Below are 19,698 nucleotides of genomic sequence, written 5' to 3' on the forward strand. Positions count from 1 at the left end.
TGTATATGTTATGGAAACAAATATGTATAGTCTCCCCTATTTTGTATTCTGTGGAAATGCTACTATACTCTTCATACTCCTGGATGTTGTTTTTCACTTAGTAATATTTTCTAGCAGTTATCCTATATTAATACATGAGGGTTTCCTTAATACTTTTTTTTAGGTTTCTTAATATTCTGTATGAAGAAAAATGTGTTTAACTGAACTCTGTTGCTCTTTTGGGGTGTTTCTTATATTTTGTTATAAACAGTGATGCCATGAATAACCTAGTAAATAATGTGCACTTGGATATTTTCTTTCTTTTTTTAAAATTTTATTTATAAGTAATCTCTAAACACAATGTGGGGCTTGAACTTAAAACCTCGAGATTAAGGGTTGCCTGCTCCACCAACTCAACTAGCCAGGCACCCCTTCCCACTTGAATATTTTATTTATTTTTAAGTGGGGAGGGACAGAGGGAGATGGGTGTGGAACCCAATGTGGGACTTGATCCCACAACCCTGAGATCACGACCCGTGTTGAGATCAAGCTCTGCTTCAGGCTCCATGCTCAGTGCAGAGTTGGCTTGGGATTCTCTCTGTCTCTCTCTCTCTGCCTCTCTGCCTGCCGCTCCCTTGCTCTCAAATAAATAAATCTTAAAAAAAAAAAAAGTCAAAAGCTTAACCCACAGAACCACCCTGCCACCCCCCCACTTGAATATTTTAAACTAGAGTTTCTAATTGCAGATATAGCAAGAATGTGGAATTTAGAACAATACCATGAAAATAGTTAACTGAAATTAGATTGTCTAGTTAAGTCCCTTACTCCCGTACCCTGTCTTTGCTGAATTGAAGCTGAATTTTTTTTTAATTTCCTTAATCTCTGTGACCAATGTAAGACTTGAACTCATGATCCCAAGATCAAGAGTCACATGTTCTACCAACTGAGCCAGCCAGGTCCCCTGAATCTGAATTTTTAATATGAGAATGTATGGCAAATAGGTTAATAGTGGTTAATAGCCTATTTTGGAACTGTTACTTGCTACCTCAACAAAGCATAGTCTCAAAAAGTAAAGAGTATTTCCATCTCTCCTTACCTCAGGGATATGTGACGATTAACAGAATAATACTGAGAAGGCTTTTAAATTCTTTGGAGAAAAATTACTTTATAAATCAGATTGGTAGACTTTTCAGGGTTTTGTTTTATTTGTTTTCTTTTTTTTTTTTTTTTTTTTTTTTTATTTATTTTTTTTTTATTTGTTTTCTGAACTCTAGATCATAATAAGATTCTTGTATTCTTACAGAAAGAGGATTTTGTGTACTTGGTGACCTTTGTCAGTTTGATCATGGAAATGATCCCCTGGTTGTTGATGAAGTTGCTCTGCCAAGCATGATTCCTTTCCCTCCACCTCCTCCTGGGCTTCCTCCTCCACCACCTCCTGGAATGTTAATGCCTCCAATGCCAGGTCCAGGCCCAGGCCCAGGCCCTGGCCCAGGCCCAGGCCCAGGTCCAGGTCCAGGTCCTGGCCACAGTATGAGACTTCCTGTTCCCCAGGGACATGGCCAGCCTCCGCCTTCTGTTGTGCTTCCCATACCAAGTAAGTATATGTTCATTAAGTATTTCATTCTTTAGCAAAGAATTTTATTTAGAAGAACCTACTTCTTCACTAACTTGATAATAGATTTAAAGTTTTTGAAAGATAAATTAATATAGAATTTAGAATATATTCTTACAATTAAAATGTTGCTCTTTTTATTCTATCCATTGTTGCACTGCATTATTTATAGTACCTTTAAGAAATTTTGGGAGTCATGTCTTGCTAGTTGATGACATCTTAAGAAATCCAGTGTTTTGAAGATGTCAGAAAAAGGAACATGCCAGTAGTTTAATGAAATTTCCTAGTCTTTAAAATCTCTTTGAGGCATCTGGGTGGCTCACTCAGCTAAGCCTTCGACTCTTGATTTCAGCTTAGGTCATGATCTGAGGGTTTTGATATTGAGCCCTACAGCGGGCTCCACACTCAGGGCAGTCTGCTTGAAATTCTCTCTCAGCCCCTCTTGTGCTCTCTCTCAAATAAATAACTCTTTTTAAAAGCTATTCAGGAATATTAAAGTAATTTTTTTAAAGTCTTTTATTATGGAAAATTTCAGATATAGACAGTAGAATAATATGTGTGTACCATATGTACTGTCACTCAACTTCAGTGATTATCAGTATTCTTCTGTTCTTGTCTTACTTATTTCTTCCGACCTTCCCTATCATATCTGCATGTGCACACAGATACCTTGAGTTTGTTTTTGCTGTAGTAAATTCCAGAAGCCGTATCATTTCACCAGCTTAGCAGAAAAAGTAAGACTATATTTTTCTCGTAATTAGAAAAAAATTGGTGAATAGTTCACTTGTGTGCAAAGATAGAAGAAAATATCTACTTGAAAACATTTAACAGGGATGCCTGGGTGGCTCAGCGGTTGAGTGTCTGCCTTTGGCTCAGGGCGTGATCCTAGAGTCCCGGGATTGAGTCCCCCATCGGGCTTCCTGCATGGAGCCTGTTTCTCCCTCTGCCTATGTCACTGCCTCTGTCTCTCTGTGTCTCTCACGAATAAGTAAAGAAAATCTTAAAAAAAAAGAAAACATTTAACATTGTTAAGAGATGGCAACTCATTATTTTTAAAATGATTGCTATTCAGTTTACTAAGTGATACTTTTTCAGTTTTTTTATTTTAAACTTTTTGTTTTTGAAATTATTGTAGACTCACAACTTTGCAGAAATATTTTAAGATGAACCCATGTACCTAATCACCTAGCTTTCCTGCATTAATGTTCTTTATAGACAACATTAAAGTTGATAAAGGTTTGGAGACATTGGATACATAGATTTAGTAGTCATGTAGATAGTATAACTGCGAAGCTCAACTTGAGGTTTTATTCCCCAAATAAAGAAGCATCTTCATATATAGAAATTTCCACTATAAAAGATGTGATATGTGGGAACATTTCTGTTTAAAAGTGAAATCCAAGAATGTCATTTTCTCCCAACATTTTGCAATGAAAAATTTCAAGCATACTGAAAAGTTGAAATAATTGTACACCAAACTCCCATATATTCACCATCTAGATTCTATGATTAATATTTTACCATATTTCTATTATCACGTGTCTTTCTCTCTCTAAGACTTTATTTGACAGAACAAGCACACAAGCGGGAGGGGAGGGGCTGAGGAAGAGGGAGAAGCAGACTCCCTGCTCAGCGGGGCTCGATCCTAGGACCCTGGGATCACGACCTGGGCCAAAGGCAGACACTTACCTGACTGAGCCAGCCAGGCACCCCTCATTATTATTTTTGATGCATTTCCTAGCATGTTGCAGACATCACAACATCTAAACATGTTCATAATGCAGAACTTAAGAGTTCTATTATCCCGAGGGCACCCCCCCACCGCTCTTGTTTTTTTTTTTTTCTCTTTCAAATAAATAAATACATGAATCTTTTTTTTTTTTTTTTAAAGGAGCTTACCTTTATCCCAGAAAGTTTGCTCAAGTTCCTTCTCAGCCATTTTTTACTCCCATTCCCCAGAACTAAGCATCCTGCCTTTTTTTCACCCTGGAATTGTTTTTTCTGTTCTAGAACTAAAATGTCATCCTAATTAATTATGCATCTCATAGTGTTGAAACCTGCATATATCAAATTTCTTAATTCTGTTCTATGCCAAAGTAGATACTTTATGACTATCCAAATTAGTTCTAGTATAGTATTTTTATTAGTTAGGAAACATAAACCTTTTTCTTCTTCTTTATTTAAAAATTTTAGGACCACCCATAACACAGTCAAGCTTGATAAACAACCGTGACCAGCCTGGGACAAGTGCAGTGCCCAATCTTGCACCAGTGGGAGCAAGACTACCTCCTCCTTTACCCCAGAACCTCCTTTATGCAGTATCAGAGCGTAAGTAAATATTGCTTGACTTTTAAAATTGCTGGAGTATAGAAAAGCTAAGTTTCAGTGTCATAATTTTAAAAACTATAATTTTTCTTCTTAGGCACTGTGCCGTATAAAAATATGTGTATTCACAAGACAACTTGCTGTGTGATTATGCTAAATGGCTGTAGTTTAAGTTGTGTGCTAGTGAAAGTGAAAGAGAAGGGTAGGGCTTTCTATGCTGAAGGCTCGTCTGCTATAGATGAAGTAGCAGCATTTCGTATCTTCCAAAGGGAATTTATTTTGAAACATTAGTCTCTTTTTAAGGAAATTTTGAAGCTTTTGTCTCTCCAAAGGGAATTTATTTTGAAGCTTCTGTTCAAAATTGTTCTTCTGATTGAATTTCCAAAACATAAGGTTATCTTCTAAGAATATATAAAAGGTTGGATAAAGCAAGCCAAATAATTATTTAGCTTGTATACTGGAGTGATGATAGCATCATTTAAACCATAATATTTAGTGGCTGTGTTATTTACAGCATTTGTGTTTATAATAATTTGTTCTTAAATCCTACTTCTCTCTGATTTCTTAGGTGTGTTTGTTATTTTTGCTTATTTAAGGCTTTTAAAAATATTCCTTTCTCCAAAAACATAAAAATAAGATAATTGGTTGTTAAAAATGTCAAATTATGAGTTTTTTATAGAGCTATGTAGCTTTATAGATAAAATCATCTTTTATGCAGTGTATTTATCATAAACACTTCTTCATCTTTATCATGTCACGATAAGGCAGTTCAGTAATATAATGAAGCCCAGGTTTAAATCCTTATTTCATTACTTATGTCATTGTGATTTTAAACAAGTTACTTAACCTCCTTGTATCTCAGTTTTCTCTTCTATAAAATGGGAATAATAATGTTGCTCACCTCAAAAGCGTATTTGAGGAGTTAATGCATTAATACATCTATCTAAGGCATCTAGAATAGAACCTGGCATGGTAAGCTAAATATAAAGGTTAGTTTTCTATAATACTGTAGTTATTCTTATCTCCTTAAATTTCAGCTTTTCTGAAATCAATTACCTTCTCTTTAAGTATCTACCTCCACTATCCCTGGCTTTATTAAATTGAAATAACCTCCATCTAATCACCTAGAATTGAAACCTTGACATGATTGAATCATTGCTTTGCTTAATTTATATCTAGTTAATCAAAAAATCCTCTCTTTGAAATATCCCTTTCTATTGCTACTGTGGTTTCTGCCCTTTCTGTTGCTACTGTGACACTTCAGTCATTTCACATTTGGGTTATTGCTGTAATCTTCTTGACTCTGTTATGTTTCATTGCACCTAAGTCACACCATATAATGCTGCTGAGCTAATTTTCCTGACAAAACGAATCACAGCAGTACCTCAGAACTTTGCAGTGGCCACAATTTCCTCCTAAATTATAAATATATAATTTTTTATGAAGTAGGCTCCACACCCAACATGAAGCCCAACACAGAGGTGAACTCATTAACATGAAATTAAGACCTGAGCTGAGATCAAGAGTCTGAAGCTCAATGATTGAACCACCCAGTTGTCCCTCCTAAACTATCGATGAATCCCTCCCTATAGCTTTTCTTTCTATAATCTACCCTGCCTTTCTTGGTCATCTCTTCACTATACTCCCACATATATCTCCTCTGGTTAGGCCAATTATACCTTGTCGGTTCCCCTGTTGTGACTCAACTTTATTTTCCTGTCTTCCCTTCTAATAGTTTGCTCTCTCTCTTCTCTTCTTTCAAGGTCCAAATCTTCTGAGTACATGGGGAACATTATTGCTCTGTTATAAACTCTTACAGGACCAAAAAGCATTTATTACATAATGACATATAATTGTACATAAACCTACTGTTAGATTTCTTTTCATGTTTGTTAATTTTGTGTTCTCTGAGCCTCTTCAAAACAGAAACCACATCTTAGTATCTCAGTCTTCTAACTACTATAGTGTCTTTACAGCATGTTTGTTTTACTGCTTCTTTCATTTTTTTTATGAATTAGAGAAATTTTAAACATAAAAATAAAGAATACAGTATAATGCATTCCCATATACCTATTACTCAGGTTCAACATTTATCAATCCTGTGTCACTTATTTCCCCTAGTTCATTTCTTAACATTATTTCTTAATGTCTTTGGACTTTTAAGTACAAAAAATGGATTATTTATCTGAGACTATTGCAGATGGCACATTTTCTTACCGTCAAATTTAGCGTTGTAACTCATGATAAAAATTCTATTTTGTTTTTAATTTTTTAAAAAGTCTGGCAATTACCATTTATTTTAATATTGTTAAATTTAACATCGTGACTCACTCTATAAAAATTACATTTTGATTTTAATTTGTAAAAACCTGGCAGTTGCCATTTATTTTAGTGTCTTAGCTCCATATTCGTTAATGGAGCAAATATTTATTGAATGCCTGATATGTGCCAGGCATTGTGCTACATGCTTGAGAGCCAAGATGAAAAAGGTAATCTTCGTTTTACTTGAAAATCATTTTTCTCTTCTTAAAAGCAAAAATATCTTGTGATATATTAGTAAAGACCTTTTAAAACACCAGTTCCAAATTTCTTTTTCAGAAGGTGGTAACATTTTTAAGAAAATTTGGGGGAACAGTACAGTTAGCAACTTTTTATTTGCCACATTAAGGAATTGTATATGAAAGTATATAGGGTCATTTCAATTTAAAAAATATATTTTTACTTTAAAAAAGACAGCACTATCCTTTTATATTTAGTTTTATGAAATATTAATTACATTACATTTTTTCCCTCTGTTTGTCTCAGACCAGTGACAGATGATAGATGATAACGTCCTTTTGGCATTTGTGAATTCCTGCTTTAGAGGATAGTTTCAGATGTCGCATCAGTAGTTTAAAGAGATTTATTTGGTTGGCAACTGAATGTTTTAAAGATTACAGAATTATTTGTATCAAACAATTCAAAGTTTTTTATGCAAAGTACTCTCTTCCTTATTTATTTTAAAGATTCATTTTAGAGAGCAAGAGCACACACACAATGGTAGGAGGGGCAGAGGGAGAGAGAATATCAAGCAGACCTCCTGCTGAGCATGGAGCCTCATGTGTGGCTGTGGCTGGATCCCACCATCCATGAGATCCAAGACCTGAGCTGAAATCAAGAGTCGGACACTTAGCCGACTGAGCCACCCAGTCTTTCTTCTTTCTTTTCTTTTCTTTTCTTTTCTTTTCTTTTCTTTTCTTTTCTTTTCTTTTCTTTTCTTTTCTTTTCTTTTCTTTCTTTCTTTCTTTCTTTCTTTCTTTCTTTCTTCTTTCTCTCTTTCTATTTTTATTTTTATTTTTATTTTCCTTCTTTTTTTAAAAGTTAAAATTTGATTCTAAAAATTATAGAGAATTTTGAAAACATAGGAGATAGTTTCTGATCACAGTGTAAACAGTAAAACTTTTACTGTTTAAAAACTACATTACTGCTGTAATGTAGTTTGTTAGTGATAAATTTTTTGTATCTTTCTATTCACTTGATTTATAAAGTTTCTTTTGTTTTTAAATTTTGTTCTAGACAGATAAATTGAATCAAATTGTTCAAGTATACTTTCTTCAATAGTGTAATTGGTAATTTCCAAAAAAATTAGAACTTCAAACAAAGTAAAAAACTGTGTTTACTATGTATTAGAGAACTTGAGCTCTTAAAGTTTAATAAATTGGGAAAGTTTATTTATTTTTTAAAAGATTTTATTTATTTATTCATGAGACACACACACACAGAGGCAGAGACACAGGGAGAGGGAGAAGCAGGCTCCATGCAGGGAACCCAATGTGGGACTCGATTCCAGGTCTCCAGGATCACACGCTGGGCTGAAGGCAGCACTAAACTGCTGAGCCACCCGGGCTGCCCTAAATTGGGAAAGTTTAAATTGTGGATATTTTATTGTCAAATTTTCTTTAAAATTCATAACATAGGGCAGCCCTGGTGGCTCAGCGGTTTAGCGCCGCCTTCAGCCCCAGGTGTGATCCTGGAGACCCGGGATCAAGTCCCATGTCGGGCTCCCTGCATGGAACCTGCTTCTCCCTCTGCCTGTGTCTCTGCGCCCCGCCCCCTGCCTCTCTCTCTCATAAATAAAAGCTTTTAAAAAATAAAATTCATAACATAGAAAATGTTTAAAACGGAGTACAGCATATCAGATGGTATTTAGTTGTGAAAATTATGTCACTAGAGACCTGGAATATACAGAGAAAAACGAAATCTGGAATTTTAGAGGTAAAAACGGGGGTCTGCTCAGTGCTAGATACTAGGAATATACAGAAGAATAAGTGATTCTTCTAAGAAGCTAAAAATCTAATAGTGGAAAAGAAATGTGTTTAAAAAAACAAAAAACAAATACAGTGTATTTTTTGCTATTATAACTAGATGAATAGAGTGGCTCAGAAATACAGTTGAGAAAGGAACTGATTCTGTTGAAAATAAAACCATCCTCTCGGCTGTGGTTACTTGTTTTGCAATAGGACAATTGAATATTAACAGAAAAAAAGTAATTATCCTCACTGTATAAGTGGGTAGAATATATGTGGCTCCTGGTAATGCTATTTAAAAGGTGATTTCAAATGGATATAGTTTAGAAAAAAAAGCTAATATTTTGTTGTTTCTCGAATTAAAAATGTCACAGATATTCTGAAAAGGACTTAATAGGTAGAATTGTATGCAAAGAGAGTAATATCGTAACACCTTTTAAAATCAAGTGTTTCCTCTGAAGTACTTAAAATATTTTACCCAAATTTGAGTTAACCAACTCACTGTATAATTTTTTTGTTGCACAGTACCATTTTCAAGTATATCCCTTTCATCCCCTTAAGTTCCCTTAAGTTCCCTTGAAGAAAACATAGTAGAAATATGTTATGATTGCTAAGTCCACTCTAGTTAAGTGTGAAAAAGTGATAGTAGAATATAGCATTCTTTATTCTACAGACTGATTTTTTAGGTTGAAGACAGTTGTTCGTCTTCAAATGTATTTATGTAAATAATCTTTATCTTTCTGAAAATATATTTCCTGTTATCAACTATGAAAAATTATTGAAACACTCTATTCCTACTAAACTTGAGATTCCTCATTTAATTTTGTGGAATATATAACATTTCTTAATGCAGAATCATGGATTTTGATGTCTAGAAAAGTGTATCGATATCCAGTAGAGTCATTGAATATTGTCTGGGTTTCTTCTGCCTTGTGTTTTATTTTGGTTTGTCTTAAATTCATTATCTTATTGCCCATTTCAACATACAAATTTTCCTCCAAAATACTTGTCGTTGGGATATTTTTAATACATAAGCTTTCATCCTTTCTTTAAGTGACTATTTAGGGTACCTACTATGTACCAGGCATCATTTAAGCCCTGGAACTTCAAATTGTATGCCAGGGACCTTGGATTCTAATACAGAAGATACATGATAAATATGGCTAATTATTGGAAGGTGGTGTAGCTTTTTTGTTTTCCACTTGAGCTTTTAGTTTAAAACTTAAGATTTTTTTCCTGGGAATATGCTTTTTTGTTTTTTTTAAGAGATTTTATTTATTTATTCATGAGAGACACACACAGAGGCAGAGACACAGGCAGAGAGAGAAGCAGGCTCCATGCAGGGAGCCCGATGTGGGACTTGGTCCAGGGACTCCAGGATCATGCCCTGAGCCGAAAGCAGATGCTTACCTGCTGAGCCACCCAGGCGACCCATCCTGGGAGTATTCTTAATGACAAAATCAGGAAGTTCCAAAGAGTAGCTAAAATGTCAGTTGCATAAAGACTCTTCCCCTGAGTAGAGTTAACATTAAGAATGTGAAAATTTTGCTGTCAGGCATGTAAGATGTATGAGACACATAAGATAGGAGCATGAACTTGGGATGGTTCTAGTTTGGAATTCTCTAGTCACTATGCCAATGAGAACTAAACCGAATGAATATAAATTGTGACCGGCTCACCTTCACCATTATTGTAACCTGTTTGATTTAGGAAAAACTTACGGAAAATTTCAAACATGCACAAAAAGAAAGCAAATTCTTCAGGACTCTTCAGGTACTCACAGGCTTCAGCACACCTCGACATATATATGGTTAACCTTGCTTCAGCTGTAACTCATCCCTGACTTGATTATTTTAGGACAACCTCCATTTATAACATTTCATCAATAACACCTTCACTATGTATCTCTAAAAGATAAGGATTAAATAAACACTTTATCACACTCCTAAAATATTTATATTTACTATTGTCAAATATCCACTTAGTGTTCGTATTTCCAAATTGTATCATAGTTGTCCTTTTACAGCTGGATCATTTACAGCTGCATCCAAACAATAATGTAACATAATATATATGTGTTATATATTACACTTAGGAGATACCTTTCTTAAGTCTTTAAATATGTAATAATTTCCTCTACTTTTTCTTTTTGACATTTATTTAAGAAACATTATTTTCCTAGAGAAGTTTTTCACATTCTGGACTTGGCATATTGCATCTCCTTATGTCATTTAATACATTCTTCAGTCCTCTATTTCCTGTAATTTGGGGGCTAAATTTGGAGACTTTAGATTCACGCTTTTGGTGTGGGCTTTTTTTTTGTCATGAATATTTTATTGATGTACTTACTGTAATATTTCATGATGTACATAATGTCGAGTTTTTTCCTTTGTTATAAATATTGATCAGTGTCTACAGGTGTTTTCATTCTGATTTGTCCATTTGATATTATCAACTTTAAAATGGTTTCAGCAGCCATGTGTGATCACTCCTTAGATTTGCTGTTTCATTACAGGTTATAAAAAGTGTGATATCCTAATTCTGTAATTTCTTCTACATTTCTTGCCTGGCATTCTACAAAGTGAAACTGTAGTGTTAACCATTTGGTTAACTTGAAATGCAATTTTTATGGGAAAGACAGGATATATGCTTGTTTCCTTTTATTTATCAGTTTTCAGAATAATGGCCTTCTTTCCTGGTATCTTCCAGAGGGGATCATTATGAACTCATGGATTTTAAACATGTTTGATATGTTTCACCCCATTACATCCTTTTTGGTGTTCACACTGTTTTGTCTTTGACCGTGGGAGCCTCTTCATGTTGGCTCCTGCAGATTATTTTGTTTTTGACACACCTAGTGTTTTATAGTTTCTGGAAGAACAGGGTTATATATGAAAGTATACCAACCAGATTCATCTTAATTTTCTGCTCAGGCCTAGTATCAGCCTTTTATCTAAAGAAGCTTTTGTTTTTAAATAGTGTTTAGAGATCTCAGTGCATGTTGTTGAACATCCGGCTTCATTTGAATAAACAGCCATCTTTCAGAAATTAAATGCCTGTTCTTTGTCATTCATTTTGAAAGGACATTGTGCAGATAAGCCTTTAGCTTTTCAATTCACTTTGAGACAGTTATTAGTTAAATATACTGGGTACATTGAATGCAGTCTTAAAAACTTAAACCAGTCATATGGACTGAGAATGCACTTCTCCATTTTTCTTTTTAGTATACTCCTTCATTCAAGAAATCCTGCGCAGTAGTTCATTCTTACAACTATTTTTAGGTTGTTGATGATATTTTGATTGTTTTTGTAACATAATAATTAAAAGAGCCTTGTTTTAATGTAAATATTGAAAGAATTGGTGCTAAGTGCAGTTTTGCAGTCTGCTGTACAATATGATTTGTCACTTGCTTCTTTGCTTCATATATAGGAAGAGAAGGATAGTAAAATTTAGTACATCTATTTCTCTTCTACCTTTACTGTGAAATCAGGTGGTTGCTTTGTGGCTTGTTCTGTTAAAGTGTATTTTAAAAAGTCTTTTGGAAATGTATAACTTTTAAGGACATTCATTGAGTGTAAAAAAAATTCTAAATTCACTTTATTTTATCTTGTGCCACATAGTGAATGTCTGACTTTAGAAAGTATTGAGTAAATCTTATAAATAGGTCTCATGGGGTAAAACAGATACTATTAAGTGACCAACAAAAGAAAAAAACCTGTTCCTTGATACTTCTTTTTAAATCCTATTCTACCAAATTTGACTTCATTGTTTCAGACATTTTTGTGTTAATATATGTAAACACTAAATGTTCTTTCTTTCAAAAAGTAGTTCTTTAATATCTGAAGTAATTTCATATGTACCGTGATTGATCTATATATCTGGAGTGTTGTCCTTTTTTTCTTTGTCAGTACTTGTTATCCATCTGCTAAGTAGGTAACAAGTAACAAGTTTTCACTCTCGTTTAGTTTTTTTCTTTTGAACATTTCTTATTCTCTGTGAGGGTATGCTTATGGTGTTTCCCTTTTTTTTTTTTTTTTCTTTATTCTTTTTTCTGCTCTCAGGTATGAGCATATGTTTTGTGTGAACCTGAAATTATGTGAGTTTGAAAAGAAGAGTTTTTGTTTTTAATGGGTGTGAGTCTTCAAAACTACATGATTTTTATTGGATACAAGACTACATGGATAGTAGCTCAGGGTACCTTTGTCTGATAGTGTGATTATGGTTGACTGTTCACTTTTGGGTACAGTTAGAACATAGTTATTCATTTAAGATTATGAAAGATTGAGATTATACAGTCATACTACCTAATTCTTACTCTTTCTTTATACTTCAGTGCATCCTAACCAGTTGTATGACTGTTTCTTGAGTTAGAAAGAATCTCAGTAATACCTTTCTCGACTGCCATTCCCATTGGTGTACTTTCTCTGTTCTTGGCTCAAGTCTCAGGAAGTACATCATTACCTGAGAAGCTTGTGACTCTCATTCCCAGCTGCCCTCCTATTCTTTCCTCTGTAGGACAGCCCATGTACTCTCGTGAACATGGTGCTGCTGCATCTGAGCGACTTCAGTTGGGGACACCGCCTCCTCTGTTGGCAGCTCGTTTGGTGCCACCTCGAAACCTCATGGGAACCTCCATTGGGTACCATACCTCAGTCTCCAGCCCCACCCCTCTGGTCCCAGGTAAGCTTTGCTACAAATGGCCATCCACCTCTCTGATCTTTTGTACCACAGCTTGCCAGCCTAAGTGGTGACTGGCATCTTGATCTGCTGTCACAAATTCCCATTAATTCCCTCTTAGTTTTCTTTTCTGTTTCCCTGCTTCTTTGATTTGTCCCTTGTGGTTGCTAGATGATGAGGCCTCCTGTGTGTCTGTCATCTCTGGTGTCCTCTATATTGACTTTGAATTTCTTAGGAACAAAAGTTGCGTTAGTTCTTTGAACTAATTTCTAATCCAGTAAATAGAAGGAGAGTATCTACTTGAATGTTTTCTAATCATTTATACATTTCAAGAAAAACTAGGTTAATTTATTTTTTATATATTTTTTATTTTTTTATTTTTGGTTAATTTTTTTTTAAACAAAACAAAAACATCTGATTTCTTGCTGATAATGGATGAACATGTATGGACTGGCTGTGTATAATGTAGCGATTTCTTGAAAACTCTTCCCTCCTACCTACATGTACATGTTGATGACCTATTTGAAGTGCTTCGTGGGTATCTCAGGAGGTTTTTAACATTTCTTACTTTGCCTTTAGATCTGAGTTCATCATAATTGACTAAAGGACTTTTAAGTTTCTAGGGGTTCTGTGTATTCTCAGGAATTATAGAACAAGGTCATTTGATTATACAACTTCTTTAAAACTTTCTGCAGCTATAGGAGATTTTAATTATAGGAAATCTGTCAAGACTACCAACTGGTAACTGAAAAATTTTTTTAATAATTTGCTGATCTTAATACTTTGAATCATAGAACTGATTGGCCATTAATAAGGATCTGAATGTCCCTAACCTTGTAGCTGAAACTTAATATGAATGCCATAGAAAATTTTTCCCTAAGAAAAAAAAGATACAAGGACTTCTAAATCACAGTGGCGAAAACTGGTGTCTTCATTTAATTTTAACTGTTCTTTCATTTTATATAGGATGAAGAGGATATATACCATTTAGAGATGAACACTCAGAATTTCTTCAACACTAACAAAATAGTTATTTAGCATTAGAGTTTTAAAAAGTATTTAGTTTTAGAGAAAACAAAGGAAACGTGATAAAAGCAGCATTGATGAGGTGGTTGGTAGTAAGATCATGATTATGTTTAGAAATATAAAATTTATCTTATTTAGCCATTTGAAATAAAACATTTGAAATATTTTTTGTATGAAACCAGCTGTTATATCTCGATTTTAAAGTGTAGATAACCAAATTAGTAGATAGATTTTCCCCCTAATTAAAAGAGTACTGGAAATTGATGAGACATGATAACTGAGGAAACTCAATCAGTCCTTTCTGTGTAGTATTAGTGTATGTGCATGTTTCTTTTAAAAATATTTATTGACGTTTGGATTAGGTGATTAATATAGAGGATGAAAATGGCTAGGTAAATGAATCTGGAAATATTTCTGTAATGAAGAATTGATGTGTATATCTGTGTTTTGGGACAGGAGCATTTTCATTTCTTTCACTTCTAACAGGTATATCTATATACTGTAAATTAGATATGTATGTGTAGGTTGATATATTTGTTAAAGAAAAAATTAATTTTTTGCTATTGTTTGTTTCATATATGAGAAATTACTTCTCTCTGACTTGCTATGTGTTTTGTTGTTTTGTTTCCCCCCAGATACATATGAACCAGATGGTTATAATCCAGAAGCTCCTAGTATTACCAGTTCTGGTAGATCTCAGTACAGACAGTTCTTTTCAAGAACACAGACACAGCGCCCTAACCTGATTGGCCTAACATCTGGAGATATGGATGCAAATCCAAGAGGTGAGAATACCTCATACTTTGATGCTGTTGTTATACAGGAGTTCAGTTTAGCAGTTTAGACCTCACTAAGACTAAAATTACTTACACATTATCTTTTTGAAGAATGCCATATAATCATCTCAAATAAATGTGTTTAAATAAACTGTATCTCCAAATTTTATTTTAAAGCTATAATTAGAATATATATATATACATATATATATATTTTAAATTTTTATTTATTTATGATAGTCACAGAGAGAGAGAGAGGCAGAGACACAGGCAGAGGGAGAAGCAGGCTCCATGCAGGGAGCCTGACGTGGGACTCGATCCCGGGTCTCCAGGATCACGCCCCGGGCCAAAGGCAGGCGCCAAACTGCTGCGCCACCCAGGGATCCCTATATTTTTTTTTTAAATAAGAAACAATACTTATATTAGTTGCTATTTTTGTAGACCTTTAGACTCTTTTAGCTGTTTACTCGATACTATTTTAGGTATTAGGTAAAGAAAGATGAAATGACATGGTCCCTGGCCCTGAAAGAACTGATCACTTAAGGGCTTACTTTGTATCATAAGTGCTGTGCTTCACACTAACTGAGACTCTGAAAAACTGGAATAAAATTATCATTCGATCTTTTTTAGTATTTATGATTACAGTCATGTTAGGACCTTTACAAAGCATAGTCACAAACCTTTAAAGACTAAAATGCAAGCATTTACCTTTATTTTTTATTTTTTTAAGTATTTTATTCATGAAAGGCAGAGAAAGGGAGGCAGAGACATAGGCAGAGGGAGAAGCGGGGTCTCTATGAGGAGCCTGTAGTGGCACTCCATCCCAGGATCCCGAGATCATGACCTGAGCCAAAAGCAGATGCTCAACCGCTGAGCCACCCAGGCGCCCCAGCATTTACCTTTAATATGGGTTGATGTCCTCCTATACTCCTCCCTTCAAAAGTGGTGGGTTAGAAAGTTTGATGACATTCCAGTTCTTCTTTCTTACTACAGTTTGACTTCTAATATTTTATTTTATTTTATTTTATTTTTTTTTTTAAATTTTTTTTTTTTTTTATTTATTTATGATAGGCACACAGTGAGAGAGAGAGAGGCAGAGACACAGGCAGAGGGAGAAGCAGGCTCCATACACCGGGAGCCTGACGTGGGATTTGATCCTGGGTCTCCAGGATCGCGCCCTGGGCCAAAGGCAGGCGCTAAACCGCTGCGCCACACAGGGATCCCGACTTCTAATATTTTAAAAAAGATTTTATTTATTTGAGAGAAAGCACAAGTGGGGAGGAGAGGGAAGAGCAGGCTCCCACTGAGCAGGGATACTTGGCACTCAGGGTTGATTCCTGGACCCTGGGATCATGACTTGAGCCAAAGGAAGATGCTTAACTGACTAAACCACCCAGGTGCCCGGGATTTGTAATACTTAGTTTTAATTTGGTTGACTGGCCGTGGGTCGTCCTGACAATATTTTTTTGATTTCATTCTGTGGTGACCATTTTCTTGTTCTTACCTTTTTTCCTATCTTGCTTTTATTAACTTTTCTTTACTGCCATTAATATCATTGTTACCATTGATAGTAGTAATAACAAATATTAATCACACATTAACAGTTTTGTGATGAGATGAAACCAAATGCTTTTACATGTATTATTATATCTTGTATTCCTTTCTTACAGCTCCTTAAAAGTGGTACTATTTTTATTCTCTTCTCACAGATAAAGACATTAAGGGTTAGAGAGAAGTTAAAGACCTTGCCCAAGGTCATATAATTATTAATGGCAGAACTGCAATTTGAACCTAGGCATAGATTTAGAATCTGAACAATATGCTATTATCTTCTGTGCTATAATGCATAAATTATTACCAGATTACTTGAAGTTAATGGGAAGATCATATTCTCAGAAATTTATGTTTTCCCTTTGCCACTAGTCTGGACTTTCTGTGTATTCATATACAGTAGTTCATGGATAATCTCATTCAGGTAGAAATCATGTGGTTTTGTACAGTAGGCTTGATTTGTCATGTTGGCAAGTCATTGAAGCTCTAGCTATGTATCTCTCTCCTTTTCTTATAAAGCCCTTCAGTAAAGAAAAGCACTAGGCAATGTTAGGAGGTAAAAATTGTTGTAGGGAAGATGAAATGACATGGCAAATTCTAGAATGCTCTATGCCATCATAATTGCGGTCTCCTCCATTAGCCTTCTGAAAATAAAGGCCATTAACAGGGCAAAGATCATAGTTACTTTATTCACTAATTTACCCTTAAGGTCTAATAGAATTGTTGGAGCTGTAGCAGCTGCTGAAGAAATATATGTTAAATGAGTGAACTTGCTTCACAATTTTCCTGTCATACAGTGACATACCTCCAACCCTCATCCCTACCCTATCATCTAACCCTACATGTTTTCTTTGCTGCTAGTTTTACTTTTGGTGGAATCACTAAAGTTAAGGAGAATATTCAGAGTATATCAAGCATAGATTGGTGTTACTTTTTTATTCAACACACTTCTTCCCACACACAGGCCATTGTAAGGTCAGTTTCTTTAAGTATTTTAGTCTTAACTATTGTGAAAGAAATATACGAATTTATAGTATTTTCTTTGGATTTTCCTCCCAACTTATGAGTTTTAAAAATTTTAAACCTACCAAAAAATCAAAAGAAGTACAGTAAACTGAATACCTTCACTTTGGTTCACCATTTGTTAATGTTTGGTTGCCTTTGGGTGTGAGTGCATATTCTTCTCATCCTTCTTCCCTTCTCATTTTTTTCTTGAACTACTTGCAAGTATTTGTAGAGATTGTGCACCTTAGAGCTTTTATTTAACATCCAAGAATAAGATGGCCTATATAAACACAGTATCTTTGCTACACATAAGAAAATCATAATTCCATGAGAATATCCTGCCTGGGTGGACTTTTTGTTGAATAACATTAGAATCTAAATAATTTCATTTTATTTATGGAGCTAAGTTTGATTGCTTGTCTGAGATGATAATTGTTAGATCTCTTCATTGTAATGTAATCATTTGTGGAGTGTTACTTTGGCACCATGTAAATATCTTGTTCTCTGATAGTCTTTTGTTGGTGTTTTTTTTTTTCCCCATCAATTGATGATCCTTGCATGAATCAGTTATTACATTGCAGTTGCCTATGACTTCTTAAATTTGGGTATTGTATTTTTAAGAAAGAAAAAGGAGGCAGTTGATATTTTTTCTTGCTATTAAGCATTTCAGTAAAGGAAATGGAAGTTGGGTGCTATTTGCTGTGCTTTTTTAGCTTTTAGGTTAAATATTTTAATCATTTGAAATTCCTCAAATACTACATTGTTAGTAATGTTAATTTTTGTTTTCAACAGCTGCTAACATTGTCATCCAGACTGAACCGCCAGTTCCTGTTTCAATTAATAGCAACATAACCAGAGTAGTTCTTGAACCAGATAGCCGGAAAAGAGCTATAAGTGGTTTGGAAGGGCCACTCACAAAGAAACCTTGGCTGGGAAAGTAAGATAATTTGCTACTTAGTAACATCTGATTGGTGTTTCTGTTATTTTTGTGTGCATTAGTAAATTTGTAAAATTAAGAGTTGTCATTAATCAGTGATTTTCAAACTATGTGTCTCAAAGTTAGGGTTCCCAGAAGCATCATTAAAACATCTTAAAAATGGAAGAGTGAACAGTATCAATAGTAGATATTAGTAATTTATATTTATTATACATAGGTCTAGCCCAATATTAAGAATTATCAAGACACTGGAAATGAATAGAAAAGAAGAAAAAATTACGTACTTTTGCATAAGTTGAGGAACACACCATAAAAACAGTGATGTTCTTTCCTTTAAAGTTAGACTCCTTGGTAGTTGTAGTGTATCTTTTTAGCATATGATTTTTTTTTTCAAGGTTCTATTTATTTGAGAGAGAGTGAGAGAGAGAGAGCACAAATGGGGTGAGGGGCAGAAGGAGAAGGAGACTCCTTGCTGACAGGGAGCCTGATGCTGGGTTTGATCACAGAACTCTGGGATCATGACCTGACTGATTGCAGACACCTAACTGACTGAGCCAACTGGGCCCCCCTAACATATGATTTTTAGTCTCATTTGGGCCTCTTTCATTTTGCAGTATTTTGCCATTCAGTCTTCTTTCTTTCTACTTGTTCTGTTCCCATGTAACAAGGATGATGTGAAAATTAAATAGTAATTTCTAAAGAATATAAGAATGTCTTACAGATGACATTTTAATACATGTAAAAAATTATTTGTTGATTTGTCTCACGTCTAGGCATAAGGTGGGAGAATTAATCAATATCTATTAATATTCTTTTCAGGCAAGGAAATAACAGTCAGAGTAAACCAGGATTTTTGAGAAAGAATCAGTATACAAACACCAAATTAGAAGTCAAGAAAATCCCTCAGGAATTGAACAACATTACCAAGCTCAATGAACATTTCAGCAAATTTGGAACTATTGTAAACATCCAGGTAAATGTGGCTAGGTTGGTGACAGAATTAATGTTGTTTTATGCATCTTTGAAAATCAGTTCACTTGGCTTAAATGAGCCAGTAATTAGTCTGATTATCTCTGCTAAGTGTTTTAGGCTCCACTATATAGCTCTATACCTAACTTTATGATGAAATTGTTAGGCTGAATTTGTTTTTTTTAATTGATTTGTTTCTTATCCACAACTTCTTACTGAAAGACACAGAGGCTAGTTAGTATATTTGTGTTTATGATGCTATTTCTGGACAAATGACTCCTTAATCTGCTTTAGTATTCTAACTAGGTAGGTGAGATTTTTGGTAATTTCTAAGATTGTAATTTTGTTTGCTGAATGACTCTTCCCTTCTATTGTAGTCAAGTAGTAATTGGCTAAGGATGGTTCTAATCTTGAGAATTTTATGCAGTGTAACATATTTTCTAATATTTCATAAATTGTAGCTTTTGTATTCTGCTTGCTAGATATTCCACTTTATGAATTTGTGGTTGGATGTTACGCTGTAATTGACAGTACTTGAGGTTTCATTAATTT

General features: G+C 34.5%; 1 protein-coding gene across 4 annotated transcripts in view; it reads left to right on the top strand.

The window, feature by feature from the left end:
- Window positions 1-19,698, top strand: part of RBM27 (RNA binding motif protein 27) — a 76,409-nt gene that overhangs the window by 24,809 nt on the left and 31,902 nt on the right. For 2 of the 4 annotated variants that reach the window (XM_025447141.3, XM_025447142.3), the window contains exons 7-12: window positions 1,283-1,576; window positions 3,788-3,922; window positions 12,721-12,885; window positions 14,544-14,693; window positions 18,033-18,177; window positions 18,997-19,150. In XM_025447141.3, the coding sequence (XP_025302926.1) occupies window positions 1,283-1,576; window positions 3,788-3,922; window positions 12,721-12,885; window positions 14,544-14,693; window positions 18,033-18,177; window positions 18,997-19,150 (1,043 nt within the window). The remainder of the gene's footprint in view (window positions 1-1,282; window positions 1,577-3,787; window positions 3,923-12,720; window positions 12,886-14,543; window positions 14,694-18,032; window positions 18,178-18,996; window positions 19,151-19,698) is intronic. The other 2 variants (XM_025447143.3, XM_025447144.3) reach the window with 1 other exon arrangement.

This window comes from Canis lupus, chromosome 2 (assembly GCF_003254725.2).
Source record: "Canis lupus dingo isolate Sandy chromosome 2, ASM325472v2, whole genome shotgun sequence".
NCBI lineage: Eukaryota > Metazoa > Chordata > Mammalia > Carnivora > Canidae > Canis > Canis lupus.